The sequence below is a fragment of the Numida meleagris genome, chromosome 7, assembly GCF_002078875.1.
Source record: "Numida meleagris isolate 19003 breed g44 Domestic line chromosome 7, NumMel1.0, whole genome shotgun sequence".
NCBI classification, from domain to species: Eukaryota; Metazoa; Chordata; class Aves; order Galliformes; family Numididae; genus Numida; species Numida meleagris.
The window spans coordinates 6,714,641-6,729,855 of record NC_034415.1 but is presented as its reverse complement, the minus strand read 5'-3'; the positions used below and the strand labels follow the sequence as shown (position 1 = coordinate 6,729,855).

The following is a 15,215-nucleotide window of genomic DNA, read 5'->3' as shown; positions in this document are numbered from 1 at the left end:
CAGCGTTAGGCCCGGCCGGGAAGGGGGACGCCGCGCTCGGGGGGAGGCTCCGGGAGGGGGCAGAGCTCCTCGGGGCTGGGGAGGACGAGGACGGGAAGGAGGGGGCTCTCGTTGCCGCCTGCGGTCGGTTCCGCGCGTGTCTCGGGGCTGCTGGGGCCGCCAGCCGTGCGGGGCGGCTGCTGCGGGGCGCTGAGCTTCTCCTGGGCGGCTGCGGGCTCCCTCCTGGCCGAGCTCCGCGTGGGCTGCTCGTAGGGCGCGAGGCGATTGCGGGCGGCGTTGCGGTGCTCGGGATGCTCCTGGAGCCTCGCTTAGCGAGGGGTGAGATGAGCGCTGCGGTCTCGCCCGGGGTCCCGCCGTGGTTTGGCTCCGGCCGGAGGGAAGGGCTGGCGTGTTCGAACGCTGATGTGCCGCTGGGTGCTCGGGTGCCGTGGTGTTCCGCTTCTCAGGCAGAAGCCAAGTGAGGAAAGCGGTTGTTTGGCTTCATTTTCCCCCTGCACGATTCTTGTTTCCCTGCCAAAAGTCGCTGTGGGCAATGTGAACGGAGCTGCGATGCTGTATCCCCAGGGTTCAGTTGCGGTGCCGACTCCTTAGTTAACACATCCATGTTTTCTCTGCTATCGTGATTCTTCCTTCCCCCGTCCCGGGACTCCTCGTTTTCACTTCCTTTCTGTTAACCTTTCAGCTGGACGCTAACAACTCCCGCAGCTGAGGTGGAAAGGAAGGAGTGCTTCCTTGCCTTTTGAACGTGGCAAGCGTGCTGTGTACACAGCCAGAGAACCCCTGCCCTTCACGGCCGGACGTGGCTCACAGGAGCTACTTGGGTCAGCAGGCAGCAGAGAGGATCCACAGCGGCTCAGGGCGTGGGCTGTGAGTGAGTGCATCCCTGTGGCAGCTTGGTGGGCCCGGCACTGCTCCCCTCGTTTGTCTGTGGGCTGATCAGAGCCAGCCGTTCTCAGCAGCTGATAGGATTTGGGCCCTCTCGCTGGTGGAAGGGCAGAAGGGTTGGAGGGGCTGCTTTCCCGTGAGCTCCGTGTGCTTTTAAGCCACCGGTGGGCAAAACGGTGCTGCAAGGCGGCAGTGGGAAGGCAGGAAGGTGGAAAAAGTCGTGTTGTCCCAATGGTGGCTGGCTTGCATTTAGAAGCGAGAGAATTGTTCAGAGTGATTGCAGCAATAGTGGCAGAGCGCTGTTAGAAGGGCCAGGTCCTGCCAGCTAGCTTTCTGCACCAATGAGCGGATTTATTTGCTGCAGGAAGGTGTATTGTTCTCGTGCCTGGTTCTTTGTGTTCTTCAGGTAAAGGCTTTTACATAAGCTCGCACCACTGTAATTTATATAGCAATCAGCTGAGAAGCTTGTTGTTTTTATGGTCTTCATTTCTATAGGGTGTAGACTGACCTGGTTGTGACTTTATGATATAGGGCTGAAGAGGGGCAGTGTCCTGCAAGAAACTGCTTGTGGTTGATTGATGTTTTGCTTGGTGTTGCAGAAGCTTTTTCTGTGTGCCTGAAAGAATGGCAGATCCTCTGCTGGAGGGACAAACGCAGGAAGCTGACTCCTGGCAGCATATGATCATAAGAGTCCGGTTTCCCTTTTGTGGAAGTTCCTGTCTTGGTTTTCTGAGGAAATCCATCCTTAATTTCTTTCTGACTTCTTTTTTTTCGGCTGAACTGTGGTAGATCAGGTGTTCCCTAATGGCCAGCAGCTCTGACACCAGCAGTGATCTTTGTCACTGAATCTGGCGCAGTTCAAACCAGATTCTCTTTTCCTGTTTTTCCCTGGTTTGCAGTACAGCCGTTGTCTGGCCAGACAAAGTACAAGGATCTATTGAGGAAGCTGCTTGTTCAGTGAGAACTGAAGCTTGACGGGAAGGGGCTCGGCTCAGGCAAAATCATGCGGGTGATTCTGCAAAGCAAACGTGCCAGAGCTCTCTGAAGACAAATTTTGCTGTCAGACTGACTACTGGAGAGTATTTTCAAGGGCTTTTTGGGCTTTTAAAGACTTCACAAAGGCTCGAGTCATTTTAAATACTTAGATCTGTAGGGGAAAGGAGGGAGCTGTGGGAAAATGAAAGACTCTTTTTGTAGTGCTGAGGGAGCACTTGCCTGGATACTTTGCTCTTTTACAGATATAGTAAGGGAAAGGCAGTGTGACCCGCAGTACTAATACAGTGACTAATACCAATGAGTGCTTCTTTTCAACTACCCTTACTCTGAATTCATAATGGAAAGACAAAAATCTTCACTGTAGTTTCAAGGAGCCTATGTAATTCATTCTCTAACTATGCAAAGAATAAATGGGGTTTTGTCACTAATTATTTCCTATCCTTTTCTGGTCTAGCTAGGCAGCAATGGCAGGTGAGGACTGTGTAAGAAAACGCCCGTCTGGCTCCACCACAACCTACAAGAGCCCTGAGAATGAAGAAGCGCAGAGAAGACCTGATGGTGAGAGATCCTTCCAAAACTCCAGCAATGGTGAGGCTCTTTCACTTGGGATTGATTGGGTTTGTGTTAATTTATATTGTGGCCAGCTGGGAAGTAGCATGGCTTATAGCTGGCTTGATTTGCAGATGATTGTGTGGCAGTTCAAGTGGTTTTGTCCGTGGACTCTGTGGATGCTGTCTCAAAGTCCTCGGTCATGCTGTGCTGCTTTCCATGAGGAGGTTAATGGCAGAATTGCAGCTCTTATTCTTTCTCTTTGGGAGGCAGGATAAGCAAAAAAGCTAAACTAGTTTGTCACAATGTGCCACATCAATCACCGTTACCAGGGCTTTGGAACCGAGATTCAAGGAGATAACTTTTACTAATGCTCTCCTGAATAATGTCACTATTTCACCATCTATCTTTCCTGTGGAACAGGAGTTGGAGCAAATGTAAGTTGAGAACAAGTGAAATTTCTTCTTAGAAAGATATCTTTGAGAGAAAGCTGTCCCACGGGCTCCTTACAGAAATGAGATTTTTCAGCTGTTGGTGGTACTAATGTTTTAACATGGCAGAATGGGACTGTTACTTCAATGCTATTTCTAGATACTTGCAGGTAGCTAGTGACTGCTGGAAAACAGTTGTGATGGTTTAGAAGCAAACTTCTACCCCTTTGTCTATGGAAGCACCTTAACTGTTACGAGTAAGTTTGAGTTCTTGCAAGCTTGTGGGTAAAGAATAAATATAGCTCTGATAATTAGCACTTGATAGGTGGGTGTGCCTGTTTTTAAAAGCTTTTCATTTTAATATCTCTGAAACGCAGCGTATCACTGCAGGTGAGACACTGTGAGTGGGTGGCAACTAAACATTCTGGGACAGATGTCTTGACAGTGCACTGGGCCTTCACGTGCAGGCCCATGTCTGGTAGGTTGGCTTAGTATAAAACGTTGTGTTTTAGTACAACCCAAGCTGCAGTGCAGGTTTCCCACAAGGAGACAAGAGTCGCTCTCTGACTGACTGCGTTACAGGATGATGCAGAAGATGCATCCCTCTATACAAGGATTCCTCTCTGGTAGGTTAGATCAGCAGCTCTGCATCACAGAGTTTGAAGCTTTATGAAGTCAAAGGAAAAAGTGTTCGCGTGTTCTAGATAGTGGCCTCTTAATGCAGTCTAATATTGTTGTGTAAGTAGTCGTAACTTTGTGTGAAAGCACAGCTAAGCTGGAAGAATTGCTCAAAAGTAGTACCCATATGCATTTTCTAATGTTCTTTCATCCTAACTGTTCCTAAAGCATTAATCCTGACAAATACGCGGGCAGCTTAAGGCTGATGATCTGGTATCTCTGGCAGCATCCTTTTACTTGCAGCATCTTCACACCTGATGTTGCATTGGAGTTTTAGATGATACGCGTGTTTACTGCAGTTAAGGAGTTCTAGACCCACCAGGACAGTATCTTGTATGCAAGTAAATACATAGTATTTTTGTAGCAATTCTTTCTGCAGGAAAAATCTAAATCACTAGTGTGACTTCCTACCCTTGATCCTCCCTGATTAGCAAAGGCAATCTGCTTTTTAACTTAATAGTGTTAAGGGCCAACTGACTCGTTTCCAGAAGTATGTGAACTTCTTACAGAAACTGCTAGGCCCTGAATCCCTTCTTAATTAAAACTCGGCATCGGCTGATCTGAAGTTGCTTAAAGGAATAAATTCAATCTGTATATGGGCTTCACAAGTGCAATGAGTCTGACTCTTCCATTTGCTGTTGTTTAGGCTATGTTTTTCTTGCCTCATCAGTGTTGCTGGAATTTGTCTCCATGCGTGCTGAGTTGCAAGCATGGAATAGTTTAAACTCATGTACCCATAAGTTTATGGTAACGTGGTGATACTGATAGCATTGATATTACTGCAAGAGTTCTGCTTTCCCAGGGTGTGTTTATATCTTGTAATGATTCAGTCTGTAACTTCTCTGACCCAGTAGCTGAATGTTAGTCTTGTACATCTTTTCTGCTTGAACAGGCTTGAGTGTCTTAAGTGACTGGTTTTGTCGTGGCATAGTGTGAGCAGGTGATCTAGGCAGCAATAATCCCCTGACAAAATCCAGGATAAGTTTTTATCCTAAGATAAGTTTTGCATGTTTTCAGCTGGAGATGCATTGATAAATGTAAAACTGTTCTGCTTAATGGGATATTGACATTAGGCAGTACAACAGTAGGAAAACTTAACCTGGAATGGCTGTAATAGAAACTGCATGGCAGACCTAAAAGGTCAGAGAGGACATGGATTTTTACTGTACTGAGGCCCTCTAAAATGCAGAGATAAGACTGTTTGAAACCAGTGAACTGATGGCTGTGGAGAAATCAGAAGAGGACTGATCTGCAAACAAGTCTGTGGTGGTGTGTCTTTGCTTGGTCTGAGTAAGCATGTTTGGTAATGCTGGTCTTGGAAAAGGCTTGTTATCTTCTAACCAAGAGGTTACTATGGGGCATTCCTGGTGTGGAAGTTCATGAAGTTGCATGGATGATGTGTTCTTACTGATACAGGAGGAGCGAGCTCTGAACCAGGAAGCAGTCTGGAGCACTTCAGAGTTTATTGTCTGACTCAGAGCAACAAGTGTGCATAAGCTGCTTAAATTGAGTTTCTTGGGTGTACTTCAGGGAGACTGATGGAAAAAGCTGTCTTGCCTAAGACTATGTGCAGATGCTGGTAATTCTTATGCTCTGACATGTTTTGTAACCTGTGGGTTTGTTAAAGGCTGAGGAGCTTCTTGTGACAAGCTTGGGAATGTGCTGTTGTGACCTGGAGAAGGCTGCTGTTTCCTCCTGCTAGTCAAGAAGCTATTTGGGTTCCATGTCCCTGCAGACTTTGCCTTTTAACTGGATTCCTTGCCCAGTTACTGCACAGTGACCTCTGTGGCCTGTGTGTTCTTCAAGCAGATCAGCTGAGCATTCAGGGCAATTTAGTCATATCTTGTTCTTTATCTGCTGCGTGGATGCATAAACTGGAATAATTCAAAATAAGACTTATTAGCATCAAATAATTAACTTGTGTCCTATTGTACCAGATACAGAATGCTTCTGCCCTTTGCAGTATCCCTGTAAAGGCTGGCTTGAACGTAGCTGGTCTTTCAGATAACAACATCTTCAGTGTTTTTAGAGAGAGCCTTTGAATCCAGGTATGTGACAGTAACAGGAAATCCTCCTGCCAGTGCTGCTGTAACATTTTCAGTGATGAGTTGTCTGATCAAGAAATGAAGAATATAGTGTTTTTAATCTCCTTTTATGGAAGGGCAGTACTGAGTACAGTTTGCATAGTGTCTGTAACTTTCCAAGAAGATCCTGAAACTAAACAGACTCTGACATCACTAAGGGAAAATACTTCTGAACCAAGAGTGGTTATCAATTGCAGCTGTGTGCAGCATGCTCGGTTGTCCTAAGATCACCTGGGGAAGTACTTTTTTTTTTAACACATGGCAACACATTGAAGTTCATTTGTGTGCATTTCTTAGCTTTTCTGGGAAGAAACATTTTTGTCTTGAATGCTGTGCAGTTCAGATAGAACAACCAAGGAAGATTATTGGCTACTTGACTGTAAGCTTAGTGCCACAGTGTAGGAACTGTTCGGCAGTGGTTCAGAGTGCTGAACTACAGACAGCTTCTGTGGCTCGTTATGTTATTACCAGCTGGGACTGTAACACTGCTCACAAACCATGCCTTTACTCAAATGTCTTATTCCCACTTGTGCTCTCGGTTGTAATTACACACTGTAGCAGTTAAACGAAATGAATATTTTTTTTAAACACTTAATTTTTGAGAGCTTGCTCAGTAGAGTGCTGGCTAGCATCTCGTGCAGGGGTTGGTTTTTCTGGATTCCAGGCTGCAACGTTAATGAATTGTATGAATTGGGATGATTTTTTTCTCATCTCAGTGTCACTTGCCTATAATATATACAAGAGAAGGTTGAAAAAGAAAATGGAATTCAATTAAAAAAGGAAAGACAGTTTGTAATTTCCTTGTGAAACTTAAGTTGCTCAGATTTTCAACAATGAGAAAATGACTTGATAATTACATGATCTCTTCTAGGTTGGTTTCCTGCAGAAACAAGGCTTACATTTAAATTAAGAGCATTTAAATAGCTTTTTTTTTTTCCCCTTCTGACTTGTAAACCTGCTTTGAATTTGGGGTATGTAGAGATGTCAAATTCTGCAAGCATCAGTTTCTATAAGCCCAGGACAAGTGGTCAGCTAGATGAAGGTCTTTCAAATCCTGCTTCAGCCTCCTGTGTGATTTGCTACTATGGCATTCTAGTCTTTGAAGATTTTCTTGTTTACAATTTCTCAATGTGTTTCCTGGTTTCTCAGGGCAGAACCTGCTTCACTTTAAATGGTAGATGTGCTTGTTTGTCTGGTGCAACCTTGAGTCCGATTTTTTTTTTATGGTATTGTAATCCTAGAGTGGTACGGAGGGATTTTTGATGTCAAACAAAAGTAGAAAATTTTGACTTCTTAGTAGTGTACAATTCCTCTTAGGCTCAAAGTCATGTGATGATTCTATTTCCCAAATGACTTTAGGAAATGTAAGTAGCAGCTTGCACAGCAGAAGATTAATGATTCAAGATGATGAGTTATGTATTGTCTGGTACTTGCCTAGTGATGCCCTCCCCAATAAACTCTTGCTGTGGAACAGCAGGATGAGCTGGTGTTGTTTGGGGGCAGATTTTCTTCCACGTGAGACTTTCTTTTTTTCTTCTAAAAAAGAAGCAACTGAGCTTACAGGTGGTTTTATTTGGTTTGCTGCTTGAGATGCATGTAATGAAGATGTTGAGATCTTGATGTAAAGGGTTATTAAACCTAGCTATGTTTCTAGTCTGCATAGTGTTAGCTTACACACTGGTGTGTGGGTGGATAAAGTAATAGGAGGGACAATGCGTACAGCTTCAGCAGCTGCAATGTTAGCAGGTCACAGACCTGCCCATTTTCCATTACAGCTGTATGTTAGGTATGACTGAAACTAGCCATCTTTTGAGGCCATTTTCATCAAAAACGATGTTTTATTTCTTGAGAGCCCCTCCTGGGTAGTTGTAGCCACAGGAAGTGCATGGTCAAAGCAGTTGCTGCTTATTTTTAGCTTAGCTCACAAAGGAAATAGTGCAACCCCCCAAAGTCTCAGATGTCCTGGTGTCTTTGGCCCTGTTGCACAGTTTCAAGTTGACGACTGGTGGCTGGATGAGAGAGCAGTTCTTACCTTTTGCAGGAAAGGTTACTTGGGCTGTGAGCTCAACAGCTCTGTGTGCTTTGCTTGCCAGCAGATAAGCAGACAGCAGTTTTTAGTGCAGTAGTAGTGAGGAAGAGGACTATTACTACAGCTCTGAGTAGTGCAGTGAGGGAGTTGAGTTCTTGTTATGAAGGACATACTGTTCTGCTGCTTGTGGAATGGTTTTGCTTGTTTTTTTCTTTGGGTGGGGGTGCCCGTTTGAGACCAGTGAAGTGCATGAGCTGAGCAGCAAAAGCCATTTTACACTCCTGAATTGTTCCACGAATGGCAGTTGTTCCGCAAGTACAACAGTGTGGTAGACTTAAATGCTGAGGTAACTTTTTGTTTTGGAGGCGAGATGCTTAGCAACCAGGAATTCTATTTCTGTGAAAAGCGAACTTTGCATGCAGCTAAAAAAAATAATCATGATATTTACTGGTTTCCTTGTTTTTGCATTACAAGGCTGCTGAGTAATAGGCGTTACTGCTTCCCGTTCTTCCGTCTATAATAGGCTGTGTATCACTTCTCATGACCAGAAACTGTTCTTACTGCCTGCTTGGTGTGAAGCGGTAGAAATGTCTAATGCCAACAAATGAATGTAGCTTCACTGAAGATGGAAATAGAAAATCATAGAACCATAGAATTGCTCAGTTTGGAAAAGACCTTCAAGATCATCAAGTCCAACTGCAACCTAACCATACTGCTCTAACAACCCACTGCTAAATCATGTCCCTGAGCACCACATCCAAATGGATTTTAAACACATTCAGGGATGGTGACTCAACCACCTCCCTGGGGAGCCTGTTCCAGACCCTTTCTGTAAAGAAGTTTTTCCTGATATCCGACCTAAACCTCCCCTGGCTCAACTTGAGGCCGTTTTCCCTTGTCCTGTCACCAAAAAAAAATGTTTCACTTAACTCTTGGTATTGTTAGTGACAAGAGTCAGATGGTGCATAGACCTGTTGTGTTTTTTTTTTTTAAGGGATGAAATGTATTGGGGAAATACAGTCAGACTGGTGCTTGTGTTGGGGGAAGAAAGGAGTGAGAGTAGCCAGGTTTGAATACTGGATAACAACCTTCCAACTTGCCAGCCTGCTCATCTTCAGGGATGGTTACTTTATTTTACAGATCATCGTGTCTTGACTGCCTTGTCAATTGGCAATGTAGAGACCTCCAGACAACCTAATCTTACGTCTAGTTCACAGCGCATAAGATAAAACTATGCTAGAAGATCAGCACACTTGGATGTGACCTCCTAAGGGTTGTTTTGATTGCTGTTTCAAGGCTGTTTAGGGACCTTGGAATTATTTGTGGAGCTGCAAAGCTTTCAGAAATCCAACGTGTTATCAGCTGTTGCCTGCTTTATCATGCTGTGATTCTAAATGGCTGTTTAAAATGCTTGCTCATAGCTTACTAACTTACTGTAGTTTAGTTTTGAACTTACGGGGACCTTACTAGAAATCAAAAGTATTCATGAAAAAACAGTGAATGAACTACTGCCTGCCGCTTTTCCTGTATTTTCAGTTATGCAGGACACATTGCTGCAAATGCAACTGTTAAATATTTGCTTTCCTTCCTTAGGCCGGGTTGATGTTGACCATGTGATAACAAGGAAAATGCAGCTAATAGCAGAAGCTGAGGTAAATATACTCTAATGCTTCCTTGTGGGGAGGAGCGGGATAAATGAGCCTGATTGTCTCTTTGGAGACTCGTTAATCCTGGAACACAAATATGCTCTATTCAGTCATAATTCAAGTGTGGTGACTTCTGTACAGCCCTCTTTCTGTCCGTCTCTCTTCTCGCTTTGCACAAGAGGAGTAGTATTATCAAATGCAGCTCTGTCTTGTTTGACCCCAACAGGTTAGAGTCCAGTGATAAGAATGAACTTTGAGGCCTGTAATAAGATTGATCTTGCCTCACTGCTAACTTTTGACAGTGTAATTGTCAGCTAACCTATTCCCTTTGACAGCTTGTGTATCTAGTGTTTCAAATTCTGTGTCTTGTTCCCCATTGATGCACCTAGTCTGTATCTCACGGCTTCTGTTGCCCTAGGTGTGGAGATGACCTTACTTCTTTTCAGTAAGCAATATCCTCCGAGAAAATAGTACTTCTGTAAATGTCATCTGCATCTGCTTGAACTGCCATTGTCTTAGCTTACGCCAAGGTGATTTATGGCCAAATTAAATGAAGTTAGCTAACAGTGAACTGCACCCTTCTCGCTAACCATTGTTTCATAGCAGGCTTGTTCTTTGAGCCAAATTGTCCCACACTCTTGCTTCATTTTATTGCAGAGAATTCCATGGTAAAGATGAGGTCATCTAATTGTCTCAGCCTTATGTAGTTATTGGGGATTGGATACTTAAAGGACAGGGACAAATACCTTGCAACTCTGAGATCCTTTCCTGTTTTAAAGTCTCTTCTCCCTCTATATGTGATATGATGTGTAGTTTACAGTAGATACAGCTATAGTGTATTTAAGTGTCTTCCACAAAGGGTGTACTGCTTTTTGTGCTGACGCTCCTGGAATTCAACCCATTAGAGGGATAGTCAGCTCTTAATTTTACTTCATATGTTGTCTTCTCTGAGTGACTGTTACTGAGGGCATGATAGAGCAAGTCTCTTATCTGGCTCATATCTTTTCTCTGCAGACAAATACAACCACTGCAATTCACTGTTAGCAACAAATGCTTGCACAAGCAACCTTTAAAGGACTGTTAAGCACATGTAGCTGTGTATGTTCCATGGGACACCATCTGGATGCTGGGGACAATTTGATCTTGGATTTCTTTCTCTGGGAAGGCAGTCTTTCTAAATGCTTTCTGGCTCCCGAGTTTGAGACGTGATAGCCTGTAGTCAAGGCAGCTTCCTATCCATGAACAGAATCAAAGAAAACCGGAAGGGTCAGTGGCACTTGAATGCTGAAGTTGCTCCTGAAACATGGGAAGTTCAAGTTTTAATTGCTGAGATCAGCAGATTGCCAATTTAAGATTCCTTAAAGCTACAAGAATAGCAGTAGGTCAACTATACAAGCCTACATCTGTTACAAATGCCTGAGAATTCCTGGTCTGCCTCATCATTTTGACGGGTGGTTCACACAACAGAAGCTTGGATTCTGGTTTACCCTTTATGGGGACTGTATCTGAGGCCTATACAGATGCTTGATTTCTGAGAAGTGCTGGTCACTGACAGCTTCCATTGGCTTAAATGGAAGTTGTAGGTGGTGGGTGTTATTTCAATTAGGATTATAGAATTGTTTGAGTTGGAAGGGACCCTTAGAGTTCATCCAGTTCAACTCCTTTGCAATGAACTGGAATGCCTACAGCTTGATCACGTTGCTTGGAACCTGGTCCATCCTGACCTTGAGTGTCTCCAAGGACAGTGTACCCATCACCTCTCTGGGAAACCTGTGCCAGTGCTTCGCTTCCCTTATCACAAGAAACTTCCTTCTTATATCCAATCTAAATATCTCCTCTTTTAGTTTGAAACTGTTTTCCCCTGTCCTGTCACAACAGGCTCTACAAATGAGTCTGTCCCCTCCTTTCTTACAGTCCTCCTTTAGATACTGACAGGCCGCTCTCATATCTCATATCTCTCATATCTCATATCATACCTGGAGCCTTCTCCTCTCTGTGCTGAACAGCCCCAGCTCTCAGCCTGTCCTCGCAGGAGAGGTGTTCCATCTCTTGGCTCATTTTTGTGGCCCTTCTCTGGATGTGCTCTAACAGGTCCACAACTTTCCTGGACTGAGGACTCCATGTCTGGATGCAGTACTCCAGGTGAGGTCTCACCAATGCACAGTAGAGGGGCAGGATCACCTCCCCCAGCCTGCTGATGGCACTTCTCTTGATGCAGCCCAGGATACAGTTAACTTTCTGGGTTGTGAGGGCACACTGCTGGCTCATGTCCAGCTTGCCATCCACCAGTACCCCTAAGTCTTTTTCAACAGGGCTGTGCTCTGTTTTTTCGTGCTTGTATTGATAGTGGGGGCTGCCACAATCCAGGTGCAAGATCTTGCGCTTGGATTTGTTGAACCTCATGTGGTTCACCTGGGCACACTGCTCAGCCTGTCTAGGTCTCTGAATGGCACCCCACAGCTTGGTGTCATCTGCAAACTTGTTGAGGGTGTACTTGGTCCCACTGTTGATGTTGTTAATGAAGATGTTAAAGAACATCGGTCCCAGTACTGATCCTTGAGGGACACCATTCATCACTGATCCCCATCTGGACAATGAGCCATTGAGCAACACTCCCTGGATATGATCTCTTAACCAGTTCCTCATCCATCAAACAGTTTACCTGTCAAATGCAGATCTTTCCCATTTGGAGAGAAGGATGTTATGGGGAACTGTGTCAAAGGCCTTATTGAAGTCCAGATAGATGAGGTCTGTGGCTCTTTCCTTGTCTACTAACACAGTACAAAACTAACTTAGGCCTTTCATAAAAAGCCATGGGGTTTGTCAGGCAGGGCCTGCCTTTGGTGAAGCTATGCTGGTTATTCCATATTACTTCCCTGCCTTCCGTGTGCCTTAGCATAGCTTCCAGGAGGATCTGCTCCCTGATCTTCTCCCTCACGGAGGTGAGGCTGGCAGGTTGGTAGTTCCCGGGGTCATCCTTTCGACCCTTCTTAAAAATGGGTGCTATATTGCCCCATTTGTCCCTGTTATTGTCCCTGTTTTCTCATCACCAGGGACTTCACTTGACTGCCGCGATGTCTTGATTCTCTCTGCAGTCAAGTCAGAGTCTCATCCTTTGTTAAGCCTTAACTGACTTGAGAACAGTGTGTTCTGTCAGGTCTGAAGTTGTCACGCTTCACCAACTGAAATTGCTAGGTTGGTAAGAATGAGTAAAATTAAGGGAAACTCTGGCAAATTTCCCTGTAACATTAAGCTACAGGGTTGCTTGGCTCAACTTCCTCTGACTTCTTACTGATTATTTGCCTGCTTCTTATGACATAGCATTTACTGCATGCTTGCTCCCCCTCCTTGTTGTTCCAATGATCAGATTCTTTTGTTTAAAACTTAACTGTGACAACTGAACAGATCTGCCTGATTCCTTGTATAACACTTGAAGTGCCATTTAGGAAACAGTTAAATGCTGCTAGAGGAGGCTACAGCAAGGCCATCTGTGTACACGTGCCCTATCACAATGAAGACTGGTGTGAGGTGCATTCTCTTATGTTTCACATGTTTAGTGGCTTGGTCAGTTGGCTTACTGAGTGTGAACAGTTACTCTGGCAGTTACTCAACTGGACTGGCCTTTGATTGGCGGTAGTGATAGATGCCAGTATAATGTGATATGCTGTGCAGAACTGCAGTTAATGTGGAGTCTCTGCTCTGGTTGCACTGGCTTTTATTTTGTGAGAACTCACGTCTTGTTTTCCCAGTCCAAATACGTGCATATGTTGATGTCATCCTTGGAGGGTTGTGCTAGGAGGAGGCAGTCTCAGCAGAGTGCTAACTGGTAAGGGAATGTGTAATTTAAGGAAATGATTTCTGTTGAACTCTTGCTGAGAGGAGATTTTTAAAAAAGTTTGTGGTAGGAATGAATAGTGCTTTTCTGGAAAGGAAATCAGAATGCTCCAGGAGGAGTAGGAATTTCTGTTTGACTTAATTTCTTAGGGATATATGCATGCTGTAAAAACAGGCTGTGCCAAAAAGCAGTCTTCTGTTACAGGCTGCAGTTCCTAAGTCCTCAACTTTTTTTTCTTCTTCCTTTTAAAGGAATAAATCTGTGTTTTTGCAAGAGATGAGCATCTTCTCTGCTTTCCAGAAATCATTGTCTAAGAGTAGCCATATCCTAAGAGTTGTATCATCAAGTGCTGGTGAAGCTTGCTTGTTTCTGTGCTAGCAGCAGCCAAATAAGGGAAACATGTTTTTTAAGTTAAATATTGGTCTACTTCTTCTTCTGCAGCTTTTGGTTCAAGGGATCTCACTAAAGCTGACCACAGTGGAGAGTGTGGTCTCATTTCAGGTTTTGTGTTTACTACCGGAAAGTTAAACTTGCTTGCTCGGCTGTTGTTGCATTACACAGCAGCATTTCTTACGAATACATCATCTGTTAGTAGGTTTTGCTAGCCTAAAAGATCTATGTCTAGAGAAGACTTTTTAGCTTGGCTTTTTGGGTCTGCTTCCTTGTTGTATTAGTCCTTGTGCCTGTTTCTGCTTAGCAAAAACAATGCTGCTTCAGCTTTCTTTGGTGAAATAGGCTCTGGAGAATAAACACTGAGCAGCAGAGATCGAGCATCAGAGAAGCCTTCCCAAGGCAGCAGAGTTCCTGTGCACAACTTCCAGACTCCTTCCCTCCTTGAAAATGGATTTCTTGGTTTTGTTACTTTTCAGCCTTCAAGATTAGAAAAAAAGTATCCGGAAGGAATTCTGAAGGCAGTCTGGGAAAAGCAAATGTTTCTTGAGCCATTAGATTAGATGAAATAATATGCAGCTACCACCTAGAAATACTTGGACAAACTGAGAAAGTCTCAAGCAAAAGGATGGTCACACAAGCTTTGCTCCCTTTTTAATGCAAGTGCCTCTTTGCAACCAACAACTGTAATACACGATTTGATTTGTAGTCTTACAGGCTTTCTTAAAGCATACTTACCTTCTGTGCTGAAGATAACTATCTGACTTCTGAAGTGCTAATGATCTTAGGATCTTGTGGTTTTCTAAGCTCTTGGATTTCAAGTGAACATGTGTTACTTTCATTCTTTCCTTGAGGGAGTTCATTTTGCCTAGTCTTCTACTTATGCCACTGTGCAAATCTTGGGATCCAGTTTGCATCTAAAGAGCAAGAGAATTTGCACTGCAGTAAAGAGCTACCCAGAGCCCAGTGTAATACTGTGTACAGAAGTAAGTAACGTAACGTAGAAGTGAGTATATTATTGCTTAGTTTCTTCTAAGGGCATCTTATTATAATATCTGCCTGGGATGTGGAGATTAGGTCTTTGAAAGTTCATGCTGTGAAACAGAAGAGCAAATTGGACTATACTGTAGAAAACTGGTGTGGATTGTGCATGTTAGCCTTTAGGCAAGACAAAAGTGATATGGAAACAGGATTATAACCTTAACGTTGTATAGTTTGCCTTTCTTGCCTGGTTAGCTTGTTATTGGAAAGTTTAAGCAATATGTTCCTTTCTGGAAAATAAACTTTTTTTAATCTGGTAAAGCAAGCAGTCTTTGACCAGGGTGGCCTGTGCCTTGTTAGCAGCCAGTTATTACCCTCTTTGTGTCAGTGCTTTTTTCCAAGAAAGGGGTAGGGAAGGAGGATGTTCATCTGTTTTCCCATGCACCCTTAGAAGTGAAGAGCTCTAGCAAACAAGATGCTTCAGAAGCCGCATTTTTCAGGTGAACTGATGGCGGGGGAGGGGGGAAACAGAAAAAAACATGAATAGGCTGAGAATGGTGCAGTTTTGTTCCAACTGGTTGCATTAGATTTACACTGGTTATTTGCTCTGTCTTACAAAAAGGGAATTCAGCAGATTTCACCTGATATTTTTGAGTCCATGAATTCTTGAACTTTGGTCTTGCTACCTACCAGTTCTCTCTCTCGATTCCT

At 44.0% G+C, this 15,215-nt stretch overlaps 1 protein-coding gene across 11 annotated transcripts in view; it reads left to right on the top strand.

Annotated features, from left to right (window-relative positions):
- The window catches only part of SOAT1 (sterol O-acyltransferase 1), a 28,425-nt gene continuing 13,276 nt past the window's right edge, over positions 67-15,215 (top strand). The window contains exons 1-3 of one of the 11 annotated variants that reach the window (XM_021404652.1): positions 68-867; positions 2,340-2,469; positions 9,246-9,304. In XM_021404652.1, coding sequence (XP_021260327.1) covers positions 2,346-2,469; positions 9,246-9,304 — 183 coding nt within the window. In that variant the 5' untranslated portion in view covers positions 68-867; positions 2,340-2,345. Of the gene's footprint in view, positions 876-899; positions 2,470-9,245; positions 9,305-15,215 lie in introns of those variants that run through there. The other 10 variants (XM_021404651.1, XM_021404654.1, XM_021404653.1 and 7 more) reach the window with 10 other exon arrangements.